The sequence below is a fragment of the Argopecten irradians genome, chromosome 2 (genome assembly GCF_041381155.1).
Source record: "Argopecten irradians isolate NY chromosome 2, Ai_NY, whole genome shotgun sequence".
Taxonomy (NCBI): domain Eukaryota; kingdom Metazoa; phylum Mollusca; class Bivalvia; order Pectinida; family Pectinidae; genus Argopecten; species Argopecten irradians.
This window is the reverse complement of record NC_091135.1, coordinates 7,402,338-7,415,976: the sequence shown is the minus strand read 5'-3', so window position 1 is coordinate 7,415,976 and position 13,639 is coordinate 7,402,338. Positions and strand designations below refer to the sequence as shown.

At 31.4% G+C, this 13,639-nt stretch overlaps 1 protein-coding gene across 4 annotated transcripts; it reads left to right on the top strand.

Moving 5' to 3' along the window:
* The first annotated feature begins 2,710 nt into the window (after positions 1–2,710).
* Positions 2,711–11,197, top strand: LOC138314300 (uncharacterized). 4 transcript variants are annotated; one of them, XM_069254566.1, is made up of 14 exons: positions 2,714–2,849; positions 4,356–4,412; positions 5,082–5,120; positions 6,065–6,106; positions 6,632–6,673; positions 6,931–6,972; positions 7,191–7,232; positions 7,507–7,548; positions 8,244–8,288; positions 8,861–8,902; positions 9,392–9,433; positions 10,209–10,250; positions 10,498–10,539; positions 10,875–11,197. In XM_069254566.1, the coding sequence occupies exons 1-14, from the start codon at positions 2,790–2,792 to the stop codon at positions 10,926–10,928; spliced, it is 633 nt and encodes a 210-aa protein (XP_069110667.1). In that variant the 5' UTR covers positions 2,714–2,789; the 3' UTR covers positions 10,929–11,197. The 4 variants fall into 4 exon arrangements, with proteins under 4 accessions (XP_069110671.1, XP_069110669.1, XP_069110667.1 ...); XM_069254567.1 differs by having other exon boundaries at positions 2,766–2,849; positions 4,359–4,412; XM_069254570.1 differs by lacking the exons at positions 7,191–7,232; positions 7,507–7,548 and having other exon boundaries at positions 2,711–2,849.
* The last annotated feature ends 2,442 nt before the right edge of the window (positions 11,198–13,639 follow it).

Below are 13,639 nucleotides of genomic sequence, written 5' to 3'. Positions count from 1 at the left end.
GATTTACTAGAAAGGTGAACAAAATTTATTGTCAGCTTTCCAAATTTTAACAAAGGCTTTTATAAAAAGTTTGATCTGAAGATACTTACACGTACTAATTACTTTTAAAACTACAAACACACCACCTAAATTATCCGTCGAAGCTGTAAGTTCGATGACAGATAATTAGGAGTAATTAGGTCAACGTACCTCATTAGTCATAGCATTGTCTTAAAACAAAGGTAAGCAAGGAAACCTATCAACAAATAAAGCGATTTAAATATATATAATTGCTGCTCAATTTACTGGTGAAGATCTTTCATTTTAATTGCAGTTTTTGTTGAAAACTTATGTATAGTATCTAGATATAAGAGTTATTGCCAAAATATATTAGTATAGTATAATTGAGGTATGTGTCGTTTCAAAAGAAGGTTTGTGAAATGAAATATATATATTGCTCTACTGTTTGTTGTAATAAACACTATAGAAAACCGTTTCCATTATTACAATGCAGATATTCCGATTCCGGAGATTGCCAGTCAACCCATTTCTACCTCCCACGACTACAATTAATACGTGTATGTAGCACACGCGTGCATTACCCGTGAAGTTTGAGAATCCGCCATATTGTTTTAGTTTTTGTTTTCCCACACACGCCCCATAACTCTTTACATTGTTTACAAATGTACGGACGGTAATCCATGTATTTTTGGCCACACGATTAGTTTGTAGTTTGATATATATAATATTTCAATTGCATGTTGGTACTTTTTTATAATTGAAAGTGTAAGTTTTGGAATAGATAATAAGTTGTATATCGTTTGGCATCTCTTTTCAACGGTGAAATCTAAATTCAGTGATATAGCACTATAAAAAGGGCAAGAGTTCCACTATACATGAAGACACAACACGAACATACCGCAGTCTCCCAAAGCACGCATCTCGCTCTACATACACGCTACACATCGAATACATGGGAGGCCGTCCTTTACATGACCCTGGCTGTTAATAGGGCGTATACAAAAGTTACCTACTTTACACCATTACCACAATTGAAAATTGAAAAGTTGAGCTTCTTATTTCAATTCAAGAAAAAAAATATTAAAAATATTTAATTGTGTCCCGAAAAACACCCACACTTCTGAAAAATTTACTTAAAAAAATAAAATGTTAATTTTCACAACGCGGGTCGTCTTATGTTTCCCGTCGTCATCCTAAATACCGGGCGGTATTGGGATATCACTGTGACAGACGACTAAACAGCGAATTGATTTTCCACAGTTATCATATATTACGCAGGAAATCTTGCATATGTTTGGTGTTGTAACCTTATCTTTGGCCATCGATATGTATTTTCTTCTGTTATCAATGTTTTTAAGAAACTTTAAAATATTGCTACGGAAAGGTAAAGGTCCTTTAATACTTCTATAATTTTCAACAGGTCAGTGATCGCCATAGATTGTACTTTAACCTATGTTGTTTTTCGCGTTCAAAGTCCAGACCATTGTAAGTATAAAGTGACCGATTGTAGTGCGTGTTTGGAATACCACTATAAAAAGGGCAAAAGTTCCTCGTTTACAAGAAAACGCACCAGTAATATACCACAGTTCCCATAGACATAAAACGATTTTTGAGAGAGTGTTCTTAAAAGTACATTGCAATGTAAGCTAAGTAACACTATTAACAACGTCTGATTGACATGTAGTTTTAAACGATTTCACTGCTAGGATAAATTACATTTTACCCACTAACGTGACTCTACCCAAATTGATACACTTTAAATATCTATGAAGCAGAATTTTCAGTTTACAATCTAAACTAACAATAATTGTCTTGAACAAAAATTAAGGTGCTAAATAATAACTATGACATTTTTCATTTATCATATTCTACATGAAATTAATGAAATTGTGAAAAAAAATCCGAAAACGACGTCGTGCGACAATCCTAAAAACACCATATATTTTAAAACAAAGACAACAAATACTCAATGGAATTTTTACAGATATGTGACTTAAATAAACTAAGAAATATTTTATCTTTCCGTAAATGAATTCAAACATTTCTTATCATTTCTAGACATTTATTAATTAAATCAAATTTAGAAGTTGTACCATTTTGGGTACTCATACCTGCTGAAACACGGGGATGGATTGGACATGCTTCAAAACTCTATATATATAAATATATGCACTGCCGACTAGTAAATAAACCATGAAATCAAAACTGAAGGCATCTTTTTGTGGAATATTAAAAGAAAAAAATTGGATTCAAGCACACGTTAGGAAATTTTAGTAAGTATCTTCAAAAAGTTTACCAATTTGGGTAGCGTCACGATAAGCTTTATTATATCTAATCTAGTACATGGCCTCCTCTGATGCGTTGCGTGTGAAGTGCACGTGAAAACCAGAACAGCCCTTTATGACAATGACAAATTTATACAGTAATTTAAAAACGAATATATATTGTTACTATTCATTTTAAACATAACGAGAGCCAATATGTTATTTGAGAATATGAGCGTATTCACGGCTATAATAGGTTTTGTTCTACGGATATAAGTAATGTTTCGCGAATATAGCCTTATTCATTATGTAGTTAACTATTGTGAATACCAATGTTATTCAATATACAAAGCACAATACTTCAATTCGCAATAAATAGTACAAAGAAGAACAAAAAAACCCCGAATACATGTAGGTGATTTGACTGAAATACGTCATAACAATTAAAGATGGACTATTTTGTGGAGTATATAAAGAAGAGACAAGGCGTAGACAGGTATCTTCGCCTGGGACGCTTGGGTGATAATGAAGTTTACTTTGATTGTTGCGTTTTGTCTTCTTGCGGTGGCCGCCGGCCGTAGTCTGGTAAGTACAGTAGTTAAAAAGTCGGTAGCTGTTAAGGACAAGCGAAATCGCACTTGTGAAATTAATATCTGCAAAAGGGCTTTTAGAGTAAAAACAAATAATATATTTGCAAAACTACCACATTTAGGTATGATGTTATACTGGCGACCAATCACTTGCAATAGTTTTTTTAAGATTTAATTTTGATTTTAAAGTCATATGTACCGTAATTTTCATACTCATGAATCAAGAAGAGTTTTTAATATGTTATTCACCACGAACAATTACCAACATTTTGAGCAATACTTACAATCAATATGTTTTAGTATTACAAATACAAATAAGAGCTGAAAATGATTTTTGGCATTACTGCAAAAACGCATTAAAATAACATCTACAGTGCAGTGAAATGAGTACATACGTTCAGATCAGAAAGCCAAGATGTTATCTACAATTTAATTTAACATTTTTTATTAGTAATTTAAAGTGATTTCTGCGTTTTCATCTAAACATAAGGAATAAAAACAAGAATTGTACAGTGTATAAATCCCGTGTTGTATCTAATTCTTATGAGGCATCATACAAATGTGTCTGTCGATATGAATGATTTTCACAATTTAATTCATCAAACCTGATGGTTTACAAGTGATAACTGAAGAATAAATAACATGTCAAAATTCTCGCACAGTTTAAATTGTTTCCATTTGCGAAACTTTCTTCATTCTTTTCCTTTCGATTCAACCAACTGAATTTTTCTAACGTCATTTGAAATTCTATTTCAATATGTACAAGTTAAAATATTTTTTGTTTAATTTTGCGTTAAAAGATATGTCTCAACGCAGTTTGGAAAAGTTGTTGCATGCAAACATATGTCATTGTTTTTATACCGTTTCGAATTTCGTTCTTAGATAGAAAATGCTTTAATTTGTGCTATAGACTGATGAGTTTGTGTCATTAGATTGAATTATTGTTTTACAATATAGCGCATTTTGTGGTAATGTCTCGAACCATTGCACTATGTAATAATACATACGCGATATCACAGAGAATTGTTTGAAATGTAATTTCAATTTTAGTTATCTTCATGTTTTATTAATTTATACAATTGTGTGTGTATCCGATATTATGCTGGATATGCGTATTTTAAATTCTTTTTTTTCTATACACTATTTTATAATAGGTTTGTTTTATTCTTTTCTGGTTGTCCGCAGGTTAAATTATCCTTTGTTCTAACTCCAAATTTCCATCTTTATCACCAACCTTAAATGAAGTGGGACGACTGGTTGTGTTGTTTCTTTTTCAATATGGTATGATCGGGCGGATGTGCTGGTTTTGTGTCCATGGTGACATGCTTCAATAAGGTAGCACGATAAAAAGGACATGAGTTCCTCATTACAAACAGTCACAACAAGCACTGTATACATGAAGGGTGGGGGCATCATTGAATGAACCCCGCTGTTGAAATAGAACGTTAACATAATCAACCAACCAACAAAAATTCTGTATTATTTTTTGTTTATGTTTTAGAAGGACAATAAACGGCACCATGAGGCACGCAACCACATCGAAAGACGCGTGCAACAGGTCAGTTTTTATGTATTTACATTAATTGCCGACAGGATTTATATTCCAGAGTTTCTAATAGACCTCAGATATTTGTAATATATATTCCAGTGATTATCTTATAACCAACAGTGTTGTTAATTCTGTCAATTTGTTACTTTATTTTAAGCTAATTATCATGCTTCTGACGTATATGTGTGTTTATGTTTCCATATGCCCATACTGTAGGACAAGAAAAAATGCGTCACGGCTAAACGGAGCTATGAACCTGTTATTTCCTATCTTGTTTTGGTTTATTATGCTTCTTGGAAAACATCGATGTTGGTTCAGAGCGTCAGTTCTCTATTGGATCCTTTGTTCTTACTCTAAGCTTTATAGATTTATATTTATATCGCCCTGATTAATGGAAGTGGGACGACTGGTTATTTTTCTAGTTTGTCGATAGAGAGTTATCAGGTGGACGTGCATGTTCTGTGTCCCTGGTGGCATGCTTCAGTGAGATAACACTATAAAAAGGGCATGAATTCCTCGTTACAAACAGTCACAACAAGGACATATTTAAGTATACCATAGCACTGTATACATGAAGAGGAGGAGCCATTGAATGAGCCCCGCTGTTTTTATAGGACGGTAAATTAATTAACCAACCTACAAAAGTTAGGTTATATTTTTTGTTCTTTTTGTTTTTAGGAACGCGGTCATGTAGAAAGAAAAGCGCCTAAGATCAAGGTCAGTATTTATGACATGGTATTAACATTAATTTCCGACAGGATTAATACTAAGTTTCTAATTGACATCTGGTATTCTAAATATATCTCAATGGTAATCTTCTAACGGTGATGTTTATTCTGCCAATGTGTCACTTCATTATATGCTAATAATCATGCTTCTGACGTGTATGTGGGTTTATATTTCCATATTCTCATACTGTAGGACAAGAAAAAGTCCGTTCAGAGTGTCAATTCCTCTCGTTTTGCTTTTCCCAAGTTTATATTACTTCTTGCAAAACATCGATATTGGTTCAAGGCATCACCTATTTTTCTGAACTCGAATTTTATATAAATTTGTGTGTTTTGAAAAAGATTAATTTGTGATTTTCATGAAACTTCTAGTATCTTATGCAATTATACTATCGAGATTTGCAGTAGGACAATTACCAATCAAAATCAATTGGTGGTTGACACCATCATCAAGAACTAAGTGAAATTGTTCTATATATATATATATATATATATATATCATCCACGTATAAATCATTCCGAACAGTGTTATCTGTAATTTATTTAACTTATTTATACATATGTAAACACTTAAGCGGTTATATTTGTAAATCTCTACTCTAGGGCAATAAAGCCACCGCGTATAATAATGGAAATTGATTAATTGTGTTATATACAAAATAACGATTCATGTAATAAGATGATATTAAAAATATACTATTTAATGCTCTAAGGAAATGTAAGCATTTGTTCTATATAATTATCGTGGCAAATGTCCATTTTACTATTTACTCTTTTAAAACATATTATTAAGAATATACCTGTCACCAAAAATAACGTGTTTCGGAAGATGAGACGTAGCATTCAACCTATTTGTAATTTACCATGCTTTGAGCTCATTTTCATGGTTCTCTTGTGTTTGCTATGCTAATTTTACATATATCGATATTGCAGGTCGAAAAACATCAATTGGCGGCTAAACGGACCTTCGATGATGTAAGTGTTGTAAATATCACTTTTGATATATATTTTATTAGCCATAGAAATTCCATATTTATTTAAGAATTAGTTACAATATGTATCCTATATATGATATTACATAATACGAAAAAGGTAATAGGAAAAACATTCTATTAGAATTGAAATAGATAAAAGATAAAAAAAAATCGTCTTTCTGTTAATTATGAAGAACAAAATTACAAAAATGGATCATAAAACCATTTAAAATGTTTTGCCCATTTACATAGTAATCCAATTCTTGGTTCAGATGTACGAAAGATAATGTCATAATGTGGCAACAATGTACAAAGTAGTGTTATCATTTGTTTGATACTGTAGAAATCTTTTTTATAACGTCAGCATTTATTTTTACCTGGGATTACATGCTCTGGCTGTTAATAATATCTCACAGATATATTGTATATTGTTTGGCATTTCACTTACAAATAAACCTATCAACTGCCGTAATGACATTTCAGTTTTAATGAAAATATTATATAGCGTTTACTGTTTATATTTTAGTACACGACACCCTATGAGTATGATGGAACAACAGATGGATATGTAAGTATGATTTTGTTTGTTTGATGTTTTATTATCAGTGTTATTAATTTCTTTTTTGGTTCTGAGAAAAAAAAATCAAAACGCGCAATAATTTTTGAAGAATGTACCGGTGAGCAAATATGACACTTTTTGGGAGCTGACACGTAGTCTTCTTTTACCGATTTGTAGTTTATTATCTTTAAAGCTGATTTTCCTTGTTTTATTTTTCCCTCCTTTTTTTATTTGAGTTGTAAAGTGTACATATGTTGATATTATAGGCCAAGAAAAAGTCATTTGACGCTAAACGGACCAACGATGATGTAAGTGTTGTTAATTATAATAATATTATTACATCGTAGTTTTTATTTCCTTTTTCGCCATAGAAATTGCATATTAAATGAAATTGCAGTTTAGATGTAATCACACACATCAATTGTATATTGATAGGCAATTCACTTGCATACGAGCCTATGAACTGCCGTAATGACAGTTTAGATTTAGTGAAAATATTATATAGCGTTTACTGTTTATATTTAAGTACACGACACCCTATGAGTATGATGGAACAACAGATGGATATGTAAGTATGATTTTGGTTGTTTGATGTTTTATTTTCAGTGTTATTATATCTTTTTTTGTTCTGAGAAAAAAAATCAAAACGCGCAATATATTAACCATTTTAAACACAATTTTTGAAGAATGTACCGGTGAGCAAATATGACATTTTTCGGGAGCTGACACGTAGTCTTCTTTTACCGATTTGTAGTTTTATTATCTTTAAAGCTGATTTTCCTGTTTTATTTTTCCCTCTTTTTTTATTTGAGTTGTAAAGTGTACATATGTTGATATTGTAGGCCAAGAAAAAGTCATTTGACGCTAAACGGACCTACGATGATGTAAGTGTAGTAAATAAAACATTGTATTTTTTTTCATTTTTATAAGCCATTTAAATTCCGTATTTATTTAAGAATAAGTAACAGTTTAGATATGTATACTATGTATAATATTATGTAATACGAAAAAGGTAATAGGAAAAACATTCTGGTAGAATGAAATAGATGAAAGATGAAAAATTCAACTTTTGTCAATTATGAAGAACAAAATTACAAAAAAGAATCATAAAACAATTTTAAACCCTTTGTCCATTTGCATAGGAATCCAATTTTTTTAGGTTCAGATAAGGTATATCATCTACCTAAGATTTTCTACGTAATTTATTTTACAGTGATTATTCATTTCGATGTGTCACTCCATCAAATTTCAAAGGGGGATTCATTAAAACATATCAAATATTTTGACCATTTACATGGAAGTCTAATTCTATGTTCAGATCAGGTATATGTACGATTATGTCATAATGTGGCAAGAATGTACAAAGTCGTGTTATCATTTGTTTGATACTGTAGAAATCGTTTTTATAACATCAGCATTTATTTTTTAACCTGGGATAACATGCACTGGCTGATAATAATATCTCACAGATATATTGTATATTGGTTGGCATTTCACTTACAAATAAACCTATCAACTGCCGTAATGACATTTCAGTTTTAATGAAAATATTATATAGCATTTACTGTTTATATTTTAGTACACGACGACCTTTGGTGGATATGATGGAACAACAGATGGATATGTAAGTATAATTTTGTTTGTTTGATGTTTTATTATCAGTGTTATTATTTCTTTCTTTTTTTTGAAAAAATAACATCAAAACGCATATACATATAAACATTGATTGATATATATATATATGTGCGTGTGTGTTTGTTTTTTTTTCCCCACAAATTCAAAATCAGCAAAAACTCAAAATTTTAATCAAACAATGTGATATGCATGAAAATATTGTTCATGACATTTTTGTTTGTTTGTTAGTTTGAGTTTTACGGCCAATCGAAAACTAAGGTCATTTAGGGACACACTGCAACTCAGGCATTGATATCAGGATATAAACAATGACTATATCTAAAAGATATTGTTCATGACAAAATATTAAATATAATCATTTTGTATTATATATCATGGTAAACATTTACATTTAAGTTTTGAACTCATTTTTAAAAAAAAATGTACTATTGAACAAATATGACATGTTTCGGGAGATGCGACGTAACCTCCTTTTACTGGTTGCTAAATTATGATCTTGAAAGCTTATTTTCCTGTTTCTTTTCTGTATTTGAGTTAAGTTTACATATGTTGATATTGTAGGGCAAGAAAAAGTCACTTGCAGCTAAACGGACCTACGATGATGTAAGTATTGTTAATATCACATTGTAGTTATTTTCCTTTCTTTTTCGCCATAGATATTTTAGTGGTCAAAATAAAAAATCGCTAAAGTCCTCTACCTAAGATTTTCTATGTCATTTATTTTACAGTGATTATTCATTTCGATGTTACACTCCATCAAATTTCAAAGGGGGATTCATTAAAACATATCAAATATTTTGACCATTTACATGGAAGTCTAATTCCAGTTTCAGATCAGGTATATGTATGATTATGTCATAATGTGGCAACAATGTACAAAGTAGTGTTATCATTTGTTTGATACTGTAGAAATCAGTTTTATAACGTCAGCATTGATTTTTACCTGGAATTACATGCTCTGGCTGTTAATAATATCGCACAGATACATTGTATATTGGTTGGCATTTCACTTATAAATAAACCTATGAACTGCCGTAATGACATTTCAGTTTTAATGAAAATATTACGTAGCGTTCACTGTTTATACTTTAGTACACGACGACCTATGGATATGATGGAACACCAGATTGGCCTGTAAGTATATTTTTGTTTGTTTGATAGTATTCTTATTTCTCTTTTTTTTCGAAAAAACCCATCAAAACGCGCAATATATTAAGCACTTTAAACGCAATTTTTGAAGAATGTACCGGTGAACAAAAATGACATTTTCGGGAGCTGAGACGTAGCCTTCTTTGTACCGATTTGTAGTTTATTGTTTTTAAAGCTTATTTTCCCTTTTTTGTTGTTGTTGTATTTGAGTTGTTTAGTGTACATATTTTGATATTGTACATTTGTACGTCAAGAAAAAGCCATTTGATGCTGAACGGTCCGATGTATGTGTTGTTGGCATTTCTTTGTAGTATTTTTTCTTTTTTTAAGGATAGAAATTCCATATTTATTTATGAAGTTACAGTTTAGATATATATTTTTGGACACACCAGAGTGTCAATAGACCATTTTAGATATTTATGGGTCCAAATCAAAAATCGGTAAAATCATAATCTTCATGTTATTTATTTAGAGGAGTGTGGAAAGCTCGCCGAAACGAAAACCTAGCGATCAAATTGCTAATAGATCTTCATAAAACGGTTACTACAATGTTTTCTTTCAAAAGCATTATACACAACAACACAAAGTGCCGTCACTAAGACGTTTATGGTATATGAAAAGTGTCATTTCATTCAGAATGAAATAAATAAAATATATAAAGGGTCTTTCTGTTGATGCCGTTAGGCATTTCAAACCTATTAACTGCGTACATATCAGTTTTTAATGAAAATATTGCAAAGCATTTATGTTCATATTTTAGGACTGGGCGACTGATGGATATGATGGAACAACAGAAGGATATGTAAGTACATATATGTATGTGTGTGTGATTTTGTTTGTGTTTCTTTTTTTCCACAAAACAATCAGCAAAACGCAATAGTTTAAGCGAACAATGTGATATGAGAGAAAATATTGTTCATGACATAATATTAAATATAATAATTTTGTAAAAGATATAATGGTAAAAATTTACATTAAAATTTTAACATTTCCATGCTACTTCAGTCTGTATATTTGAGTTGTTAAGTGTACATATTTTGATATTGTAGTTCAAGAAAAAGTCATTTGATGCTCAACGGACCGACGATGATGTAAGTGTTGCTATAGAAATTGCATATTAAATGATGTTACAGTTCAGGTACATATTTTGGACGCACCATAGTGTTGATAGACCATTTTAGATATTTAGGGGTCCAAATCAATCAATAATCGGGAAAATCATCAAAAGGTCTTTCTGCTTATTCTGAGAATCATATTGCCAAAGGTGTTCGTATCAACTTTTTTTTTATTGACAAGAGTAGTTTGCATAAATAATATATAATACTCACTTTCATCAAGCAATTGAAAACACGGTGCGTTCAATAGAATACAAAATGAAGGATGATATTAGGATTTTATTGATAACAGTGTCTTTTATTTATTACAGATTTATAGGAAACGCCTTTTCAACCTTCTGAGATCATTTGCAAAAAAGCATTGATTGGCACCGATCTGATATTTGACCTTCCGACCACGTGACCTTGCACACCGACCGTCCCCCACAACAGAACCCTTCTTTTATTATATTTCATCCTGATTGATATAAAAAACTGGCATCCTGATATAATTAGGTGCCACTTGTATTAACGTACTTGTATCATGTTATAAAGATAAGTTCATGTGATATGATATCCATAGCGATTGATCGATACAGACTGTCCTTATAATGTGATTAAAGTGTGTTTAAAAATAAATTTCTTTCAAGCAAAATTCCACGCTGCTCTTCATTTTGCCACAAGTGTGAGTTACCGTTTAGTCAATTATTTATGCGGGTCTAAAAAAGTTTTTTTTTAGATTCTTCGCTATTTTGTATTTTCGCAATTTGGATTTCAGGATATCAAATATTCGCGATCATAGCAATGACTCACGAAATCGCGAAAATATCCCCGCAAAAATGACCGGCTTAACGGTATCTTTTCGAATATTTAGTTTTTCTTGGACAACCGTGCAACAATAGGATGCAGTTATTTTATTGTTTGTATCAATACCGAATGGTGATAAGATCCCATCTATGAGTTTTTGTCGGTCCCTTGGTAATTTGACAAAACAAGAGTTGATCAGCACATGTAGCGTTGTTGTGAACCTCTGGTTTAGTATAGACCATACTCGTCATTTGAACAATAATTGGTGTTTAAGTATGCATAAATACGTCTTAATTAACACAAAATATAATATTAAATAATTAATTTGCTTTTGGTGAATACAAAATCAGTACTTCATTCCATATAGGACGTAGGGCTATCTCTGCGGGACGCAATTAATTATTAATAATATTTGTATCTTGAAGCAAAATAAGAAGCTTCTGCTCCTGTTTTTTTTATTGAGATAAAAATTCCATTTTCAGCTGTGTAGCATCTTTAACAACTCTCTGCCGTCAATGGCAATATTACGTAGATTAGACCTCATAATGGAACATACAATCTGTACCCCATCATGTATGAGTTCTTGATTTTTGTACCTGTAAAACACTTTATTGCGCGTATACAATATTTCGCGTCATCATTTTTTCGAACATATTTGCGATTAAGTGTTCTTTGTGACAAATCGTACATTCATATGAACATTTTATACAATAATTTACGAAACATTGAATTCACTTTCAATCGAACTCTCTCGCAAAAATACTTGTAACTCGTGAAAAAAGTGGTTTGCATTAACATTAAAAACGACAAAATATGTCACATTTTCTTTCCACTGGGATATGTTTGTACTTTTGTATTATTATATACAAAGCTTTGAGAATAATGTGATTGTATACGTTTAACCAAGCATTTCAGCGTTTTAAAGACAGAAATGAAAGTAATTAAAATCAGGCCTGGTAATTATAGTTTTTGTGTAGTGCAGTGTAAGTATAATGGTGACAATGATTGTAGATCCTCCCTTCTCTATATAATTACTTTTAGTATATTCACTTTCATGTCGTGTTTCATTTTGAGCTTGCCAAGTGTTAGCAGCTAGTAATACACAATTATTTAAATGCTTTCCACTAAAATGGTCCAAATGAACAAATGACAATATATGAAAATAATTGTTGTATGGGAAACGCGAAATGTAAAATTTACATTTAACAAAACAAATAATACAGGCGATCTTTCTTTGTTTTTAAAGATAAGAATTATTTCAAACTTTTAGATGCCCTCCATTGTAAAGATATGGTTTTGTTTTACTCATAGATATACTTTCTCTGAGATAATGAGGTACAGAAATCGTCAAACATTGCAGGAGAGTACAGGAGGTATAGATATCGTCAAACATCACATTAGACACTTTGAATGAGACATAATTACACGTATGTATATATGTTATTCATGAAGTCAATAATAAGGAATTAACGTCGACTTGGGGTGGCAGTGGTTGACGGGCAATACAAATACATTCCCTATAAAGACAACTAAGCGTGAATAAGCGTATACTGTAGCATAGTTATAACTTTCACATAAATAATGCGGGTCGATTTTATTTCGTCGTTTATTTCATTATTATAACTACCTAGATTTTTGAGCCAGTAGTTAAGGTGTCCTGACATATAACCACAAGCCTTCCACCTTTAGTTCGAATCCCATTTCGGCAGTTGCCAGGTACTGATCGCTAGTCGATGCCTTTTCTCGGGTCACCCCGGTTTTCATTATCTGAACCTGGCACGTCCTTAAATTACCCTAGCTGTTAATAGGACGTTAAACTAATCAAGTCACACCAACGTATTGGATATGTGAAACAATTTTTCTTGGATCGTGTCATCTTGGTTTAACAATCTATATTACCTTAAATACACTGTATACACTAACACATCTTAATCCTGTAATAGATTTGATTAAAGATCGGTTTTCATTCAAGAAATGTTTTAGTACATATATTCCACTTTTAATTCGTAAAAGAAAAAATAAGATCTCAGAAAATGAATTAAGTGCTCTTGACATAAATTATCTTTTTATCAACTTTTAAGAAGCAATATCCTGTTTCCAGGAACTAAGTCTTATCGCACGTAATAAAACACTTCTTACTGTTTTCTATAACCTCAAACGTTGATAAAATATTAATATATATAATTTTAAGAAAGAGTTCCTATGAGTGATCGTTCTTTTCTTCTTGATGGAAAACAGTAACCAGTCACGGAACTACTACAGCTGTAGTAACAAGAGTCATTTTCTTAGA